Below are 20,000 nucleotides of genomic sequence, written 5' to 3'. Positions count from 1 at the left end.
GGCCTCTTTTGCCGAACCGCTAAGTTATGGGGACGTAAACACATCAGCAACATCAGCATCAGTTGGGGGTACAAACACAGACACACAAACATATACACACACATACATATATACGATGGGCTTCTTTTCAGTTTCCGTCTACCAAATCCACTCACAAGGCTTTGGTCGGCCCGAGGCTATAGTAGAAGACACTTGCCCAAGATGCCACGCAGTGAGACTGAACCCAGAACCATGTGGTTGGTAAACAAGCTACTTACCCCACAGCCACTCCTGCACCTATGGGATGTGGCAACTTAAAGGAAACATTGTTCCTGTTACTGTAGGTGCCCTAGGTATGATTAAAAAAAAAAACGGGATGACAGAAAGGTTTAGACCAATATGTCAGGAGAATCAAGTCTCGAGGAAATCCAAAAGATTATGATGATAAGTCTTCCCTCCGTTATGACGATGAGGGTTCCAGTTGATCCGATCAATGGAACAGTCAGCTTGTGAAATTAACATGCATGTGGCTGAGCACTCCACAGACACGCGTACCCTTAATATAGTTCCTGTGAAGATTCAGCATGACACAGAATGTGACAATGCTGGGCCCTTTGAAATACAGGTACCACACATTTTTGCCAGCTGAGTGGACTGGAGTGACATGAAATAAAGTGTCTTGCTTAAGGACATAAAGCGTCTGCAGGAATTGAACTCATAACCTTATGATTGTAAGCCAAATACCTAACCACTCAGCCGCATGCCTTAGAAAAACCCTATCAATTTAAATGTTTTTCCAGAGTACTAACAGTTCTGCCACTTAGCTGCCCCAGGGTGATTCCTTTTGGTACAAGGCCTGTTACATGAAAGCAGTAGGTAAGTCGATAATTAATAACCCTTTTGATTAAAGGCACACAGCCTGAAATTTGTTGGGGAAGAGACTAGTCGATTACATTGGACCCCAGTACGCAGCTGGTACTTAATTTATTGACCCTGAAAGGATAAAAGGTAAAGTCGACCTCGGTAGAATTTGAGCTCAGAACATAGCAACGGACAAAATGCCACTAGGCATTACACCCACATGTTAATGATTCTGCCAGATCACCGTCTTAATCAATAATTAATAATAATGATAATAATCTCAAGAGAGATTTCCATTCAAAGAAAAATAATATAAGTAAAAAAAAAAATGTATAGATAAAATAATAACAAGGATGGCATTGACAATAATAAAAATAATAATAATAAAAACAGCACTACTACTACTACTACTACAACTAATAATAATAATAATAATAATAATATAATGATGACGATGGTAATAATAATGATGATAAAAATAATAATAATAATGCTCTTGTCAGCATGAAGGGTGTAATACAAGGGAGTTGTGGTCTTTCTTATATTATTAGGTGTGTGTCAATGGCGAATATGGGGTGGGGGTAGGGATATTATTAATTGAAAAGTGACACGTAAACAAGTGATAAATCTTTAAAATTAGTGAATGTATATGCATGTGTGGGTGTGTGTGTGGAGGCTTTCATGTCTGTCTATGTTTGCAGCAATATATATACTATATATATATATATATATATATATGTATGTATGCATGTATGTATATATATATATATGTATGTGTGTGTGTGTGTGTGTGTGTGTGTGTGTGTGTGTGTATATATGTATGTACGTGTGTATATATATATATATATATATATATATATATATATATGTGTGTGTGTGTGTGTGTGTGTATATGTATGTATGTATATATATATATATATGTATGTATATATATATATATATACATACATATATATATATATATATATATATATATATATATATATATATATATATATATGCAGGTATACAGTATACTTCATGTAATTACTTATATATGTCTGTGTGTATATATTATATGCACACCCACAGACATACATCCCAATATACACTGTCATAATATATCATAATGTATATATGTGTGCATGTGTATATATACATGTATAAACATTATGTTTTCTATATAAATGTGTGTGAATGTATGCATATATTTCATATATATGGATATCTTCATAGATTCATATATATGTGTACTGATATGTGTGTGTGTGAATATTATGTGTGTGCTTGTATGTATGTGTGTATATATATATATATATATATATATATATCTGTACATGTATACATATATTTGTAAATTCACCTATGTGTCTGTGTTTAAGAACTTACTCATATATATACATATGTACAAACTCAGATGTGTGTGTGTATACATACACATATATTCTTCAATATAATGGTGCCGTTAAAATTGCTTATTTCACTTCCATTCTTTTGAAGAATTAGCAGAACATTTGTTAATAATGTTTCTCATATATATAACTTTGACCATTTTTTTTTCTTCCCCCGCCTGATTCTTTCTCAGAATTCATATTCTTTAATTAGTGCTGTTGTTTCCATTAATTCTGTCAAATATTAAAGTTATGGAAAAATTGATGATAATTGCCATAGTAATTTTCAGTCAAAATATATCTTTTTTAGCTCTAGGTCTTCCTGCAATGCTCAGCAAGTCAGCCAGCAAAATTCCTCCAGTAGGTTTTTGTTGGCTGCTACTCTTCTGCTTCCATTCCATGTAATATTGAATGTCTTCAGGTCATCTTGAAGTATCTGCTGCCGACTGATCTTCCACAAGTCCCTTAAGCACCTTCCAACATGTGGTACCCAAGTTGTGGCAGTTTTCAAGTGTTGTTGATCAGCTAGAATGAGACCGAGCCCAGCCAGACAGGATCAGCACATTGCTACAATCTCTTCCAATGGTTACGACTCTTCTCTTCTCAGAATCTCCACGTTTGTGACCCAGTCCTTTCACCTCAGAATCATTCTGAGGCACCTTTAATGGAATGAATTTTCTAGGTGTATGCATGACTGTGTGGTAAGCCGCTTGCTTCCCAACCACAGGGTTCCAGATTTAGTCTCACTGCGTGGCACCTTGAGCAAGTGTCTTCTGCTATAGCCTCAGGCTGACAAAAACCTTGTGAATGAATATATATATGTGTCATTGTGGCAGCATTATTCCCCCACAACCACTTTTTTTTTTACTTCTCTCAGTCATTTGACTGCGGCCATGTTGGAGCACTGCGTTTAGTCGAGCAAATTGACCCCAGGACATATTCTTTGTAAGCCTAGTACTTATTCTATCGATCTCTTTTGCCAAACCACTAAGTTACGGAGCCATAAACGCACCAGCATCGGTTGTCAAGCGATGTTGTGGGGGACAAACACAGACATACATATATATACATATACATATATGTGACGGGCTCCTTTCAGTTTCTGTTTACCAAATCCACTCACAAGGCTTTGGTTGGCCCGAGGCTATAGTAGAAGACATTTGCCCAAGATGCCATGCAGTGGGACTGAACCCAGAACCATGTGGTTGGAAAGCAAGCTACTTACCACACAGCCACTCCTGCGACAACAGTTGCTGGTGTGTTTGCCTCCCGTTAACTTACTGGTTTGGCAAAACAGACTGATAGAATAAGTACTAGGCTTTAAAAAAATACGTCCTGGGTCGGTTTGATCAACTTAAACCCTTCAAGGCAGTGATACATCATGGCCACCATCAAATAACTGAAACAAGGAAACGATAAAAAAATCTGTCATTACCATTCTCTTCCAAGTCTTATAGACATATATTGCAGAAGCCAGAATGATGGAATGCACATGCTGCAACACTGCTTCTGCTTTTCCAATCCTGTAGTCTTTGCTAGATAGGAGTGCATGGTGAGCCGGATGGAATCAGCACTCTTATAGCAATCATGACCTTGCTCTTCTCAATTTCTCCTCATTTGTGGCCATAGTTCCACCATTTAACTCACAAAATCTTTTTGAGATATCCTTGATGGAATATATTTAGTATACTATCAATCCTTATTGTTCTCTTCCATATCCCAAGTTTGTTCATTCCAGTAACATAAAAACCTGGAGTTCTGGAGCTGATAAACTCTTTGAATGCACTTTCAACATTGGTTTGATTCTTGAATTCCTTCTCTCGCAAGAAACCATCAAGGTGCTTGAAAAAGTGATAATTGGTAGGAGAAAGATCTGGGGAATAAGCAGTATGCAAAATGATGGAGCTATATAGATGAAATTTCCCATCCGTGCTCATATCTGAAGCTGCACAGATTGAATACATATGCTGAAACACAGCTGCCACCTTTCCACTTCTGCAGTTTATGCCCAGCTTGACATCGATTCTGAAGCTTACAACACTGCTTGAATGTGAGCCTCTATAAATTTTGTGTTTGGATTGTAGAAAAGTTGGACGAGCTTTTCCTGTATATAGCATGTTCTGTATGATCTTGCAGTCTTTTTTCAAATTCAAAATACCACAGAGCTACTCGAATAGATAAAAAGAGAAAAAAACACTAAAAGAAAAACAAAAAGGTGACAAATAAAAGAGAGATGAGTTGTGGTCCCTTTGGTGTGGTTAATTTGATAGAGAAGGGTTAAAGTTTATGAGTCGACTCACAGTTGATAGTGACTTTGAACTTTCACCCATTTTTGGCTCTATCACTTTGACAGACCCACAAGGTGTGAAAGGGTTTCGCACATTTTCCACCTAGTCGAGTGTTTGTGAAAAGAAGTTCTTCATCACACAGCCGTACATGCCCACCCCAACAAATTATTCAAATTTCAGATAGAGGAAAACAACAGTCTAAATAGATAAAAAAAAATAAAAACACAACCGAGATCAATACCAATGCGTTTTGATATTTTGTTTGAACTTCTATTGATTGTTGTTGCTTATTTAACCCCAGGACAGGCCTATGATCAAAGCTAGTTCAGCCTTGATCTTCCCATCTATTTTCTGTTTCTTTTTTTGTCTAGACATAGATGCAGGCATGCCTGTGTGATAAGAATTTCACTCCCCATGGTTTCAGGTACAGTCCAACTGCTGTGTGGCACCTGGGGCATCTTCCATTACAGCTCTGGGTCAACCAATGCCTTGTGAGTGAATTTGGAAGAGGGAAACTGAAAGAAACCCATTGTATACATATATGGGTGCATGCATACATATGTGCCGGATGCTGAAAATTTCCTGGCCTTGGGTAAAAATAAATACAGGAGAATCAGTTAATTATGATTTTATTCAACATATTCCCCTCTCAGGTTCACACACTTATTGCGGCGGTCCTTCAGTTTTTCTAAACCCTGTTAAAGAACTCAGAAGGTTGGGCCTCCAACCAGGCCTTTCGTGATAACCTTAAAGCCAGGAACTTTTCAGCACACCCTCATATGTATATGTGTGTTTTAGCATGTGTCCATACCCACCCACCACCACCGCTTGAATACCTACATTGGTTTGTTTTCATCCCCATAATTCAGCAATTTGGAAATTTAGGCCACTCAAAAAAATACCAGTCTAGAAAAAAACCAATAAGTCCTGGGGTCGATTTGTTTGGCTAAAGCCCTTCAGTATAGTGCTCCAGCATTGCCACAGTCTGACGAACGAATTGAGTAAAAGATAAAAGAATATGCTTTTATATAGGACTATTTCATCCAATTTATCACTTCTTTTAAAAACAGTAAGATGCTGTTTGAAGAAGATTTGACTGTTGTGTCTAGCAGGCTTGTTTTATGTAGATTAATATAGGAACAGAGAACAATTTTTCATTCATTTCTTTATCTCTTTATTCTACTCTACTCCACTTGTTTCAGTCATTTGACTGCGGCCATGCTGGAGCACCACCTTTAGTCAAGCAAATCAACCCCAGGATTTATTTTTTGTAAGCCTAGTACTTATTCTATTGGTCACTTTTGCCGAACCGCTATGTTACGGAGATGTAAACACACCAGCATCGGTTGTCAAGCAAGGGGGTGATGAAATAAATACCAGTTGTATGCTGGGGTCAATATAATCAACATATTCGCACCTCCCTTGCAGTTGCAAGTCTTGTTCCAAACTTTAAGACCATTATTATTATCATCATCATCATCATCACTTCCACCACCATCACAACCACCGCAACAATCATCATCATGACTACTATCGCAACCACAATCATCATCAACCTCAGTACCATTTCCACCACCATCACCACCACAACCATCATCATCATGAGCACCACCCCCATCATCATCATCATCATCAATCACAGGTGACAAGAGCCAAAACAACCAGTACATTACTACCAACACAAAAAAAAATAAACACGAACAGCAACAACAACAACAGGAATAACATTATCATTGCTACCACCACCACCACCACCACCACCAACAACAACAGCAACAAAAATAATACAAAGTTCTCTTTTGATCACAATTCCTTTCAAGAAACCCACATGCAGGAGAGTTACAAATCAGTGCTACTACTACTACTGCTGCTGCTGCTGCTACCTCTGCTGCTACTGCTGCTGCTGCTACTACTACGTTGTTTTTCATTATGTTCAGACGGTATGTATGAAAAAAAAAAAGAAAAAGAAAAAGGAAACCCTCTCCTCTCCCGCCATCCAGCCCACCCCAAACGTACATACTTGAACCAAAGAAATAAAAAAAGAAAAAGAAAAAAACAGAAAATTTGGTCAACGGAATTATTCATAAGGCTGCTTGATGTTCAGAGGTGGTGGTGGTGATGATGATGATGATAGTGGTGGTGGTGGTGGATGTGACGATGATGACGATGATGATGATGACGACAACGATGATGGTGATGATGATGATGGGGATGATGACAACGATGGTGATGATGATAGTGGTTGTGATGATGATGATGATGATGATGATGCTGATGGTGGTGGTGGTTATGATGAGTGCTGACAATGGTGATGATGATGATGATGACGGTGGTCATGGGGACAAGTGATGACAATGGTTGTGGGGGTTGTGATGATGACGATGGTGTGATGATGATGATGGGGATGATGACAACGATGGTGATGATGATAGTGGTTGTGATGACGAGTGATGATGATGATGATGATGATGATGCTGATGGTGGTGGTGGTGGTGGTTATGATGAGTGCTGACAATGGTGATGATGATGATGATGACGGTGGTCATGGGGACAAGTGATGACAATGGTTGTGGGGGCTGTGATGATGACGATGGTGATGGTGGTGGCTGTGATGATGAGTGATGATGGTGAAGGTGAGAGAGAGCTGTGGTGCTGTGGATATGGCGATGATGATGATGGTGACAATGAGGATGGTGATGGAAAAGTTGGGAAGGTGATAAGTTGTTGCAGTGCTGGTGGTAGTGGTGGTTGAGGTATTTGCAATGGTGAAAGATGGAGGTGACGGAAAATGTTGTTGTTCTTGTTGGTGGTGGTGGTAAAGGCAGTGGTGATGGTGCTTATGTTGATAGTGATGGTTGTCATGACGGTAGTAGATGTGGTGGTCTTGGTGGTAGTAGTGGTGAAAATACTGGTGACACTGGTAGTTGTAACAGTGACAATAGCAGCAGTTGTGGTGCTAGTGGTGGTTGTTGTAGTGGTGGTTATCGTGGTAGTATTGTTATGGATTAGAGAGGTGGTGGCTTCAGTGAAAGAGATATAATAAAGAATCCAATGGAAGCTGTGATGACCCCAGTGCATAACTGGTACTTAATTTATTGACCCCAAAAGGATGAAAGGCAAAGTCAACCTTGATAGAATTTGATCTCAGAACACAGCAACGGGTAAAATACCACTAAGCATTTTGCCCCACGTGCTAATGACTCTGCCTGTTCACTGCCTTTTAATTTTGAAAATAATGAATTTAATAAAATAAATTTGTCTTTACTAAATAGGTGCTTAACCTAAATAACCATAAAATTTTGATGGAAGATTTTGAAGAATTTACTAAAATAATTTTGTCATTATATAGGTGTCATTATATATGGCCGCAGTCAAATGACTGAAACAAGTAAAAGAGTAAAAGAGTATTATTAAGCTGGTGTTCCAAATGTATACAAACATGAAATTTTGATGGAAAGTTGTATTTTAGATCACTTTAACCCTTATGTTACCATATTTCTGTTCTTACACAGCTAATGTTTCTGCCAATTTTGAAAATAGTGAAGAACTCAGTAAAAGAATTTTGTTGCTATTAAGTTGGTATTTTGAACCAAAATTAAAATGATTGCTTCCATATTTCTGTTGATATAAACTGCTAATGTTTCAATTATTTTGAAAATGATAAAGAATTTAAGTAAGATAATTTTGAATGTAAATTATCGTGAAATTTAGACAGATGATTTTAATTTAAATTACTTTAACCCTTTGGTTACCATATTTCTGTTGATATACATTGCCAATGTTTCAACTAATTCTGAAAATGATTTTGAAAATAATTTCAACTAATTTTAAAAATAATGAAGAGTTTAATAAAATAATTTTGTCATTATTTAGCTGGTATTTTGAATCTAAATTAAAATGAAATTTTAAAGAACGCCTTAATTTAAATCACTTTAACCCTTTCTGTGGTAAGAAATTTGCTTCCCAACGACATGGTTCCAGGTTCACTCCCACTGGATAACACCTTTGGCAAATGTCTTCCATAACCTTGGACCAACCAAAGCTTTGTGAGCGGATTTGGTGGATGGAAACTGAAGGAAGCCCATTGTTTATTGATATATTTATGTGTGTGTGTCTTTATGTCTGTGTTGTTTCCCACCACTGCTTAACAACAGGTGTTGGTGTGTTTATGTCCCTGTAACTTAGTGGCTTGGCAAAAGGGATTGATAGAGTAAGTACCAGGGGTCGATTCATTTACTCTTTACTCTTTTACTTGTTTCAGTCATTTGACTGTGGCCATGCTGGAGCACCGCCTTTAGTCAAGCAAATCGACCTCAGGACTTATTCTTTGTAAGCCTAGTACTTATTCTATTGGTCTGTTTTGCCGAACCGCTATGTTACAGGGACGTAAACACACCAGCATCAGTTGTCAAGCGATGTTGGGGGGACGTAAACACACCAGCATCAGTTGTCAAGCGATGTTGGGGGGACAAACACAGACACACAAACATATACACACACATACATATATATACATATATATGACGGGCTTCTTTCAGTTTCCGTCTACCAAATCCACTCACAAGGCTCTGGTCAGCCTCGAGGCTATAGTAGAAGACACTTGCCCAAAGTGTCACGCAGTGGGACTGAACCCAGAACCATGTGGTTGGTAAGCAAGCTACTTACCACACAGCCACTCCTGCACCTAAAAGTGGTGCCCCAGCATGGCCACAGTCTAATGACTGAAACAAGTAAAAGATTATATACACTACTATTGTTTCAACTAATTTTTGGAAACAGTGGTCATCAGCATCCTCATCATTTAACATCCATCTTCTGTGTATGCATGAGTAGGACGGTTGACAGGAGGAGCCAGCCAGGTAGAAAACTACCCCAGCTTACTCTGTCTGCTTCCTGACACCAACGGCTCTAGTACAAGGCCAACTAGCAGAACCATTAGCACAGGGTTCAAATTCTGCTGAGGTCGACTCTGCCTTTCATCCTTTCAGGGTCAACAAAATAAATACCAGTTGAATACTGGGGGTTAATGTAATAAATTGTCCTCAACCACTCCCCCAAAATTTCAGACCCTGTGCCTATAATAGAAAGCTGGTATTTTCAATCTAAATTAACATGAAATTCTGAGGGAAAGTTTTAATTTAAAGTCTAAAACTGGAAGCTTTGTATTATAGACCCAAGGGTTATTTCAGGTGAATTGATATGAAAAGCAGTTAAGGGAGTTTTGGCTGCAGTTTCTAGCAGGTTGCTTGACCCATAGAATGGCTCTCCCTTTGGCATCTCATTAAGCAGTCAATTTCTTTTTTTTCCTTTTGTTTGGTGGTGGTGGTGGTGGGATGCAGTAGTAATTTTTTCATTTATTTTGCTTTTCTTTCTGATTTTTTTCTTTCTTTTGGTTTTCTTTCATCAAGAACATTGCATGATGATGTTTAATAAAATGCATACTCTTTTCTTTTCTTTTTTTTTTTTTAGAAGGAAACAAAAACAACAAATAAGCGAACCAGAAAGAAAAACAAAAATCAAAACAAAACAAAACAAAAAAAAACAAGAACGAAAAATAAAAAAGACTATACCATAACCATATACCCTGTACCGTATGGCACCACGCCACACCACCGCTACGCGACACACCACCGCTACGCGACACAAGTAACTCTGACTCCAAAATGAAAGAAGTCTCCAGATCCTTAATTTTCCATTTCGACTTCAAACAACGAAAACAACACCACCGCCACCATCACCATCACCACCACCACCACCAACAACAACAACAACAACAACAACAACAACAACAACAACAACAACAACCAATAACTCCAGCAGCAGTAGCAGCAGCAGTAGCAGCAGCAACAAAGATGACCGAAAATCAGTAATAATAATAATAAAAAAAAAAGCAACGGTAAGAAAACACATATTTCCGCAAACTAATCAACACCAAGAAATTTAACAAAAAAAAAAAACAAACTATGAAAGAATTACAGAACCCCAACCCACCCCACCCCACCCCTGCAAACTTGCAGCAACAAAAATAATAAAAATAACAACAAACCTATATCTATGTGTGTGTGTGTGTTCATGTGTAAATATGTATATGCACACACATGCACAGGCACACACATATACATACACTCACACACATATAAATTGGTGTGTGAATATATAATATATACATACATATATATCCATATATATATATATATATTATATAGATATATACATACATATATATAATATATATATGTATATATATATATACATACATATATATATAGGAGGGTGTGCATATATATATATATATATATATTTATGTATGTGTGTGTGTGTGTGTATATATATATATATATATGTATATATATATATATATACAAAGACATTGAAACCAGTAAATAAATGAATGAAAATGTCCGAAACAAAATAAAGAGATTAATAAACAAAAACAAAAAAAAATAAAAACAAAATATATATAATACAGAAGTGCCGAAAAACAAAAAAAAAAATGATTAAAAATATACGAAAATAAAACAGGAAAAAAAAAAACAAACTGAAATCTCATTCCAGCAAATCAAAAACTTGAAGAGAAGAAAAATTCCTCAACATAAAACGAATGGTATTCCACTATTCTTTTATTTTATTCCTTTATTCTTTTGCTTGTTTCCATCATTGAGACTGCAGTTATGATGCAGCAGCAGCACTGTGAAGGGCTAAAACTCTTTCAGATCAACCCCTGTTTCTTGATTTATTTTCAAGTTTGGTATTTATTCTTATTGGGAATCATTTTTGCCAAACTGCTGAGTTATGGAGGATGCAAACAAACTAACACTGGTTGCTGGTTATGAAGCTGTAGTGTTTCAAATACAAAAATGCACACACACACACACATACATACATACATACATACATACATACATTCTTTACTCTTTTATTTCTTTCAGTCATTTGACTGCGGCCATGCTAGAGCACCACCTTTTACAGTCGAGCAAATCGACCCCAGAGCTTATTCTTTGCAAGCCTAGTACTTATTCTATCATTCTCTTTTGCCGAACCGCTAAGTTACGGGGATGCAAACACACCAGCATCGGTTGTCAAGCAATGCTGGATGGGGTGACAAACAGACACACAAATATATACACACAAATACATACATACATATATATATATATATATATATATATATATATATATATAATAATAATAATATTAGGGATAAAAATCCAAATGGACAGGTAAAAACTCATTTAAAATCAATTTATGTAAATTAAAATTAAATTATATATATATGTATGTATATATATATATATATATATATATATATATATATATATATATATATATATATATATATATATATACATATATGACGTGCTTCTTCCAGTTTCCATCTATCAAATCCACTCACAAGGCTTTGGTCGGCTCAAGGCTATATAGACACTTGCCCAAGGTGCCACACAGTGGGACTGAACCCAGGACCATGTGGTTGGTAAGCAAGTTACTTACCACACAGCCACTCATATATATATCTATATATTTTATTAATATTTAGCAGAAGTAACAGAGTGACTCCGGCTCTGAGAGTCTCATGCATTGACACTATTAATAAAAATATAAATATACTCATATATTTAATCCTTTTTTGCTTATTTGCAGCATCATACCTATATATATATATATCACAAGTAGACAGCTATCATCACCATACATATATATATAAAATTTATAATAGGATAAAATCTTTATAAGGGAAAAATTTATAATTTATTCCCTTTAAATATATTTATTAATATTAAGGGTATTACTACACATAAACGTCTCATGCTATTATGGACTCAAAGTCAAAACCACCATAATATATACACAGTGTACCAAACGCGAGGGAATGCATCCTTTGAAGTCAACCCTTAAAAACAAATTCATATGATTTATGGCTGAATCTGCTTTTAAGGGTTGGCTCCAAAAGTTGCATTACCTCGTGTTAGGTACACTGTATTTATTATGGTAGTTTTGACTTTAAGAGTGTCTAATAGCAAGAGGCATTTATGTGTAGTAATTCCCTTAATAATAAATACATATCTTTCTGTGTGAGTTAGGGGTTGGGAAATCAACCAACTAAGGGATAGTAAACCCTCCCAACCACTTAGACCCTCTGAAGAAGCCTAGAGGCACATTCATCATCCAAACTTTATCTGTCCATCCCTACAGAACACTGAGGAGATGGAGATGGCATAGAGGATTTCATTGCCTCTTGGCAGAAACGGCCTTAAGGAACCTAGTACCTTCTGACAAACTGATCTTTTGCTCCATTCTGTAATATTAGTACATGTGTGTGTAACACATAGTTATTGCATACGTATGTATTCTTGTAATACTTTCTAATACTTTGGAATAAATAGACATCCTAGAATATCTACCAGCTCATGTATGTCATATTTGTATCCTCTCCATTTCCTTATTTGCCATGTGTGTGTATATATATATATATATCTTTACTCTTCTACTTGTTTCAGTCATTTGACTGCGGCCATGCTAGAGCACCATCTTTTAGTCGAGCAAATCGACCCCCAGGACTTATTCTTTTGAAGCCGAGTACTTATTCTATCAGTTTCTTTTGCTGAATCGCTAAGTTACGGGGGACGTAAGCACACTACCATCGGTCGTCAAACAATGCTAGGTGGGGGACAAACAGAGACACGCAAACATATACACACACATACATATATATATATACATATAAATGACGGGCTTTTTTTAGCTTCAGTCTACCAAATCCACTCACAAGGCTTTGGTCGGCCTGAGGCTATAGTAGAAGACACTTGCCCAAGGTGCCACGCAGTGGGACTGAACCCAGAACCATGTGGTTGATAAGCAAGCTACTTACCACACAGTCACCCCTGCGCCTGTATATATATATATATATATATATATATATATGTTATAGATAAATGCCAATGCATTAAAATCTTGGCCCTTGAGTCATGCTGTAACTTTTGCAGATTATTGATAAAAAATATATAAGTTGTCATGTTCTGCATTCTATTTTCCGGTTTGCATTATCAAATTCATATATGTATGTATGTGTGCATGTATGTGTTTATATATATATATATATATATATATATATATAAATGTGTGTGTGTGTGTGTGTGTATGTATGTATATTTAAGCATATATGTATGTATGTGTGCATCTAATGTGTGTTTATATATATATGTGTGTGTGTATGTATGTATGTGTGCATCTAATGTGTGTTTATATATGTGTGTGTGTGTATGTATGTATATTTAAGCATATATTCAAATGTATTTAAGCCTACATGTATGTATATTTAAATACATGTGTATGTATATCTATGTAATATATATATATATGTGTGTCTGTGTATCATACAAAAGGACCATTCCTGCAATGGTAAGTGTGAAAGAAAGTGGAATATCAAAAAAACGGTACCGCCTGCCCACCCTGCATCGCTCACCCCTTATCATCCACCCACCTATGAAAATTGTAAAAATACGTAAAAAGCCCCAAAAAATTTTTTTAAATAATAATTTCTGCTGCAGAAAACAAGAATATAAGGCATGAATAAAAATAAATAAATAAGTAAATAAAATAAGAATTAATAAAAAAAACAAAAAGAAATAATAAAAATTACAAAATTAGTAAAAAAAAAAAAAAAAACACAGACTGGTTGGAAATTTCTGCAAGGTATCTTGATTATGACTAATACATGACTATTGATGTTGGTGATGGTGGTGGTGGTAGTGGTGGTGGCGGTGGTAGTGGTGGTGGTGGGGGTAGTGGTGGTGGTGGTAGTAGTGACTGTTGTTATGATGTTGAAGTGTTAAGTTGTATTTGTAATGATGGTTGTGACGAAATGGTTGTGGTGGTAGTGGTCGTCGTCATCGTCGTGGTGGTGGTCATGGTGGTGTACAGGCAGTGGTGGTATTGGTGCAAGTGCTGCAGTTGGTTATGAGGAAGTGGTGGTGATGGTGGTAGCGGTGATGTTAGTGGCATGCAATGATTGTTGTTGTTGTTGTCGTTGTTGGCAGCTGTGATGTTGGTGTTGTAGACCTGATGGTCACAGTAGGAGTGATGAGTGTGGTATGTGATTGTCAGTTGTGAATAGGGTGGCGGGGTTGCTACTATTGGTGGTGGTGTTGGGGGGGGGGGGGGGGTCATAATTTCTTTTCGTTGTTGGCAGCGGTATTGTAGTGATTATGTGTATGCGCAGGCATGCATGCATGTGTGTGTGTGTGTGTGTGTGTATGCATAGTAGTAGAATGTGAGTGGAGTTCAAGAGTGTAAGGCAGAGTTGGTGGTGGCAGCAGCGACGGTATTGGTGGTGGTGGTGGTGGTGGTGGTGATAGTAGTGTTGGTTACAGCTGATCTAGTGCCCATGACATGAATACCAGCAATGGTATGATGGTGTTGTCGGTATCCTGCTAGGGTGGTTCTTTTATTCTTTTATACTTGTTTCAGTCATTTGACTGCGGCCGGAGCAAAAGATTTAGCCATGAGGTTGTGATGGCGATGATTATGATGTTGCTGATGATAATGATGATGATGCTATTGGTGTTGTTTATGGGAAGCTTATGAATTGGGGGAGCTAGTGGTACTGTTGATATTATTATTATTATTATTAGTAGTAGTAGTAGTGGCGGTGGTGGTGGTGATTTTTTTAGTACACGGTCAAGTCCTTGTGATGTGGTGGTTTGTTTGACTCAATGACCTTAAGAATTATGGCAGTGGAGCACAATCTCTTGATAGGGGCCCCCCACCCCGCCCCCATGCTGGACACATCAAAGGATTACAGGCCAGACTAACATTGATCCATCTCTTCCCAGATGTAAAAAATAGGTGGGTATAAATCCAACACCCCTACCAAGAAGAAAGAAAAACTACAAATGCATCAGTGACAATCCAAGACCAAGGCCTGCAAGAAGAAAGCCTTCTCTCAGAGACAGGCCACAACTTAAGGACAAGGCAGTCCACAGTTGAGAACAGGGGAGAAAAGTAGCTGATATCCTATACCCCTTATATATATTTAAGTGCACATATATATATATATATATATATATAGGGAGAATTCACGATAAACAACAGACGAAGACAGGTGGTGAAAACAACAAATGGATGTATTAGTATAATGCTTGGGAAGAGAGAAAGTCTTTAACATTTCGAGCCTACGCTCTTCAACAGAAAGGAACACAGAAAGAAATAAGGAGAGAAACAAAAGAAGAGAAAAAATATATATACACATATGTATATAATTTGTACAAGATTTGTAGTTTAGAAAATTGAAATCAGTGAATGTATTTCACTAGAATTATTATATGTTTCCAAGAGCTTGACAGGCATCTTCGACTAGCAGGTCATGCTACTCCAGACTGATAATGAGCAAAGACTCAGAAACATGTCCCTGGATGCTGGCTAGGCTGGGTGGAGGTGTTTGTCTCCCCCTTATAAACATTAAGACACAGGAAATGTGTCAAGGCAGACAGGAAGTGGTGCAGCTCCCTAGGTCTAACCAACAGTAGTATTATTCCCTTCATGGGACAGTCACATTAAGTTGATAGCATACAACTACTTCAAGATTTGTAGTGTTGAAATAATTAACTGCCAAATGTCATAGTGTACTAAGCATTAAGATATTATTATGATTATTATTGTTGTTAATTTCCTAATTGGCATCAAAAACCTAAGTCAATAACTTACTTGAGAGATGAAAACAGTGAAGATGTACTATCCAGTCTTCGACTCTGGGATGTATAAAGTTCACATGATTTGGACTCTGCCCTGCAAATAACAAAGAGTATATATATATGTGTGTGTATGTGTATATATATAAATATATATATATACACACACACATGTATATATACTTACACACACACATGTATACACACACACACATGTATATACACACACATATATACATATATGTATACATATAAACACACACACACATATATACATATATGTATTCATATAGACACATACACATATATACACACAAATATATATATATATATATATATATATATATATATATATATATATATTGCTCGACTAAAGGCAGTGCTCCAGCATGGCCGCAGTCAAAATGACTGAAACAAGTAAAAGAGTAAAAAGAGTAAAAGAGTATACATATATACACACATATAGACATATACACAAACGTGCATATAAATATATTTATTTATATACATATATATATATATATACACATATCTATGCAAATGTATAAACATCTCTCTCTATATATACATATATATGTATATACACATATCTATCTATCTATCTATCTATCTATATATATATATATATAGGCATGTATATGCATATATGTAAGTACACATACAGCAATATATATATGTATGTCTAAACATATATGTATATATACACACAAACTCATATATATGTGTATGCGTGTATATACATATATATGTATATAAACATATCTATGTATATACATATATATATACATATACAATGCGGTGAAGCAGCGGAAAATTTACCAACACCATGTGGTTCCTCAGGAGCTTAGCACACAATGGCTGTCCACCATCTGCAACTAAACAACTGCATCCACGAAACACATAAAAGTGGGTAAACAGCATAACAAGGCCCTAAGCACCAAGTTGGAAAAGTGCTTCCTAAACTGCCCCACACTGATGACAGAACAACTGCAGCTATTCAACATGTGATCAACAAGGAGGGACTCAATATGCTGTTTATGCATACTGGTCCATCTCTGATCAAAGTTTTGTCGAGGAAAAACACGACAGATAGCATCGTGCAGTGCACAGTAAGAATGGAAACGGAGAAGAAGGCTTTCCATCGCATCTTTCAAATCAATTCATTTGTAGCATGAATAATGAGTTTCATGTATTCGGATTTGTTGATAAGTGAGATATCCTTAAGCGACAAGCTTAATTTCATTTTCTCCATTTCTGTGTCTTCCATACGCTTAGCATTCACTAGATTCGGGACAAGTGATACATGAATATAAGATCCAAAGTTCAAGGTGTAGAAGGAAAGTTAGCTTCAAACTTTCAGGGACAACATTGGTTTATTGAGATGAAAGGTTCTGTACCTCCTTGCAACAATGTCATCAACTTTCATTTAATCAGGATATCCTTGGCCTATTGAGTAGCCTGCGGTATACACCTCACTTGGATATTTGCCAGTTCCAAGGTTCCACTCACTATGAAACATATGGAGCCTAGATCTTATATACTCTATTCCTTAACTCAAGCTTTTTATGCTTTGATACTGGTAATACATTTCTATCTTCAGTCTCTAGCTCCTTACAAACTTTGTAGACGAAAGATCTGACAACTTTTAAAAATCAAGATATTTCTAAATGGCTGTACACAGACTTTATAACCACAATAATGGCATGCCTCTTCATTTCTTGAATAAGCTGAGGGTCTGCCATTATTATTTTTTGAAACAAAGACTATACAGAGTTAGGAAAAGATGCAGCAATGACCCCAAAAACGTATGTCCTCAAATACTTCATACACCCTGTATATTACTATTTAATGTTTACTATCTAACCCATGACAACTGACATCCACTATTTGGAGTTGAACTCTTATCTCTTTTGCTTACTAGTTGTTGTGTTACCATTTATACGACATTAAATGCTTGGTCATTTTGTTTTTCTTTTTAACTAAAACAAAACATTCAGAGAAGAACAACAGGACAGAAGAGGTAAAAACAAATATATAAGAAATATAGAAATCCAAGAAAGACAAAAATTGAAATAGAATTTCAAAAATACACTGTAAATAAAATGAATTTATCGAGTAAATAAATAAATAAAATCTACTCTATGGTAAATATTCCACAAAACCAAACAGAGTGACAGGTCAACAATAACAGGAAACCTACTGGCTACGAACTGTAACAAAAGATCTGATTTAGTAAGAGACAGCTGAATACAAGAATACATTGGGAATAAAATTGATAAATGACTCGACTAACAACAACTGCGAACACCATTTAAGTGGGTTGGTGACATCATTGACGACTATTGCCTGGTCCTTGATCAGTCTAGAAATATTCAGAGACATGATTGTGTTTGGAGCTATGTCCTCAGGCAATAAATATATTAACATTTTGATATAGACTGAATAGTAGTAGTAGTGGTAGTTGTAGTGGTATGGCGACATGTGCTGCAACAGCGTGATGCATAATCCACTATTTGTTGGTGATTTCCTTCTCCTGGTGGATGACATCTTTGCAAACTACTGTATAGGGTAGTCGTTGCTGGTGAGGGGTTTATGTGGTCACAGTGTAAATCCTGCCTCAGCCTCTTTCAGTCACCTTTTACAGCATAAAACGAAATGTCTTGCTCAAGAACACAACACGCCGACTGACTTGGGAATTGAACCCACTATCCAACATTGTGGGTACGACTCCCTAATCACTAGGTCTCAGACCTTCACAGAAACGGATGAGAGTTAATATAAGCTCATACCAGTCATGATTTTGGTTGTTGGCACTCCGTCGCTTATGACATCGAGGGTTCCAGTTGATGTGATCAACGGAACAGCCTGAACAAAACACCCATGTTTCCAGAGGTGAATTATTCAAACCCCAAAGAATTCCCCTCAACACATGGTTATGATGCTCCCCCACTACTTCTGCTTGTGACCAGAGATGCACATATCATCAGCCACCAAGGAACATGCTCAATTGGTTAAGGTCAAGCAACTAACCAACTGACCAGCAAATTTGTGGTACTGAGTAGAATATTTGCTGTAGCCCATCTTTTATACCAAGACAAAACATGTACCTGATAACACTTCCAATCGATTAAGATCAGAAGCCATTAGAGCCACTGCCTGGGACTGCATCAGATTGTCGTCATTATTATTATTATTATTATTATTATTCTTATGGTGGTGAGCTGGCAGAATCATTATCATGCTAGGCAAGATGCTTAGTGACATTTTGTCCGTCTCAACATTTCTGAGTTCAAATTCCACTGAGGTTGGCTTAGCCTCTCATCATTTCGGAGTCGATGAAATAAGTACCAGTTGAACACTGGGATAAATGTAATCTACTTAACCCCTCCCGAAGCATGCTGGCCCTGTGCCAAAATTTGAAACCCATTATTATGATTATTACCATTATTATTATTATAATTATAATTATTATTATTATTATTATTACTATTATTATTATTATAATTATTATTATTATTATTATAATTATAATTATTATTATTATTATTATTAAAGTAGCAAGCTAGCTGAATTGTTAAGACATCAGACAAAATTTACGCTCCCTGCTCTTTACGTTCAGAGTTCAAATTCTATCAAGGCTGACTTCACTTTTCATCCTTTCAGGGTCCATAAAAAACATGTTTTTTTTTTGTTTTTTTTCACCTTTCACCCACCAAATTCACTCACGAGGCTTAGGTCAACCTAGGAGTATAGCAAAAGATTCCCAAGTTGCAACAAAGTGGGGTTGAACCCAAAAACATATGGTTACAAAGCAA

At 36.6% G+C, this 20,000-nt stretch overlaps 1 protein-coding gene across 7 annotated transcripts in view; it reads right to left on the bottom strand.

The window, feature by feature from the left end:
• Nucleotides 1-20,000, bottom strand: part of LOC106867469 (uncharacterized) — a 1,580,514-nt gene that overhangs the window by 52,602 nt on the left and 1,507,912 nt on the right. For 6 of the 7 annotated variants that reach the window (XR_016238261.1, XM_089341338.1, XM_089341342.1 and 3 more), the window contains one exon: nucleotides 16,202-16,282. The exons of the other annotated variant lie outside the window; for it this stretch is intronic. Coding sequence is in view for 5 of the 6 variants with exons in the window: in XM_089341338.1 (XP_089197464.1) it covers nucleotides 16,202-16,282 (81 nt within the window). In the remaining variant the exon portion in view is untranslated. The remainder of the gene's footprint in view (nucleotides 1-16,201; nucleotides 16,283-20,000) is intronic. 7 annotated transcript variants of the gene reach the window in all.

This window comes from Octopus bimaculoides, chromosome 24 (assembly GCF_046866305.1).
Source record: "Octopus bimaculoides isolate indiv1 chromosome 24, ASM4686630v1, whole genome shotgun sequence".
In the NCBI taxonomy this organism is placed as follows: Eukaryota; Metazoa; Mollusca; class Cephalopoda; order Octopoda; family Octopodidae; genus Octopus; species Octopus bimaculoides.
Note: the sequence above shows the minus strand (reverse complement) of the source record. Positions and strands in the feature narration are given on the sequence as shown.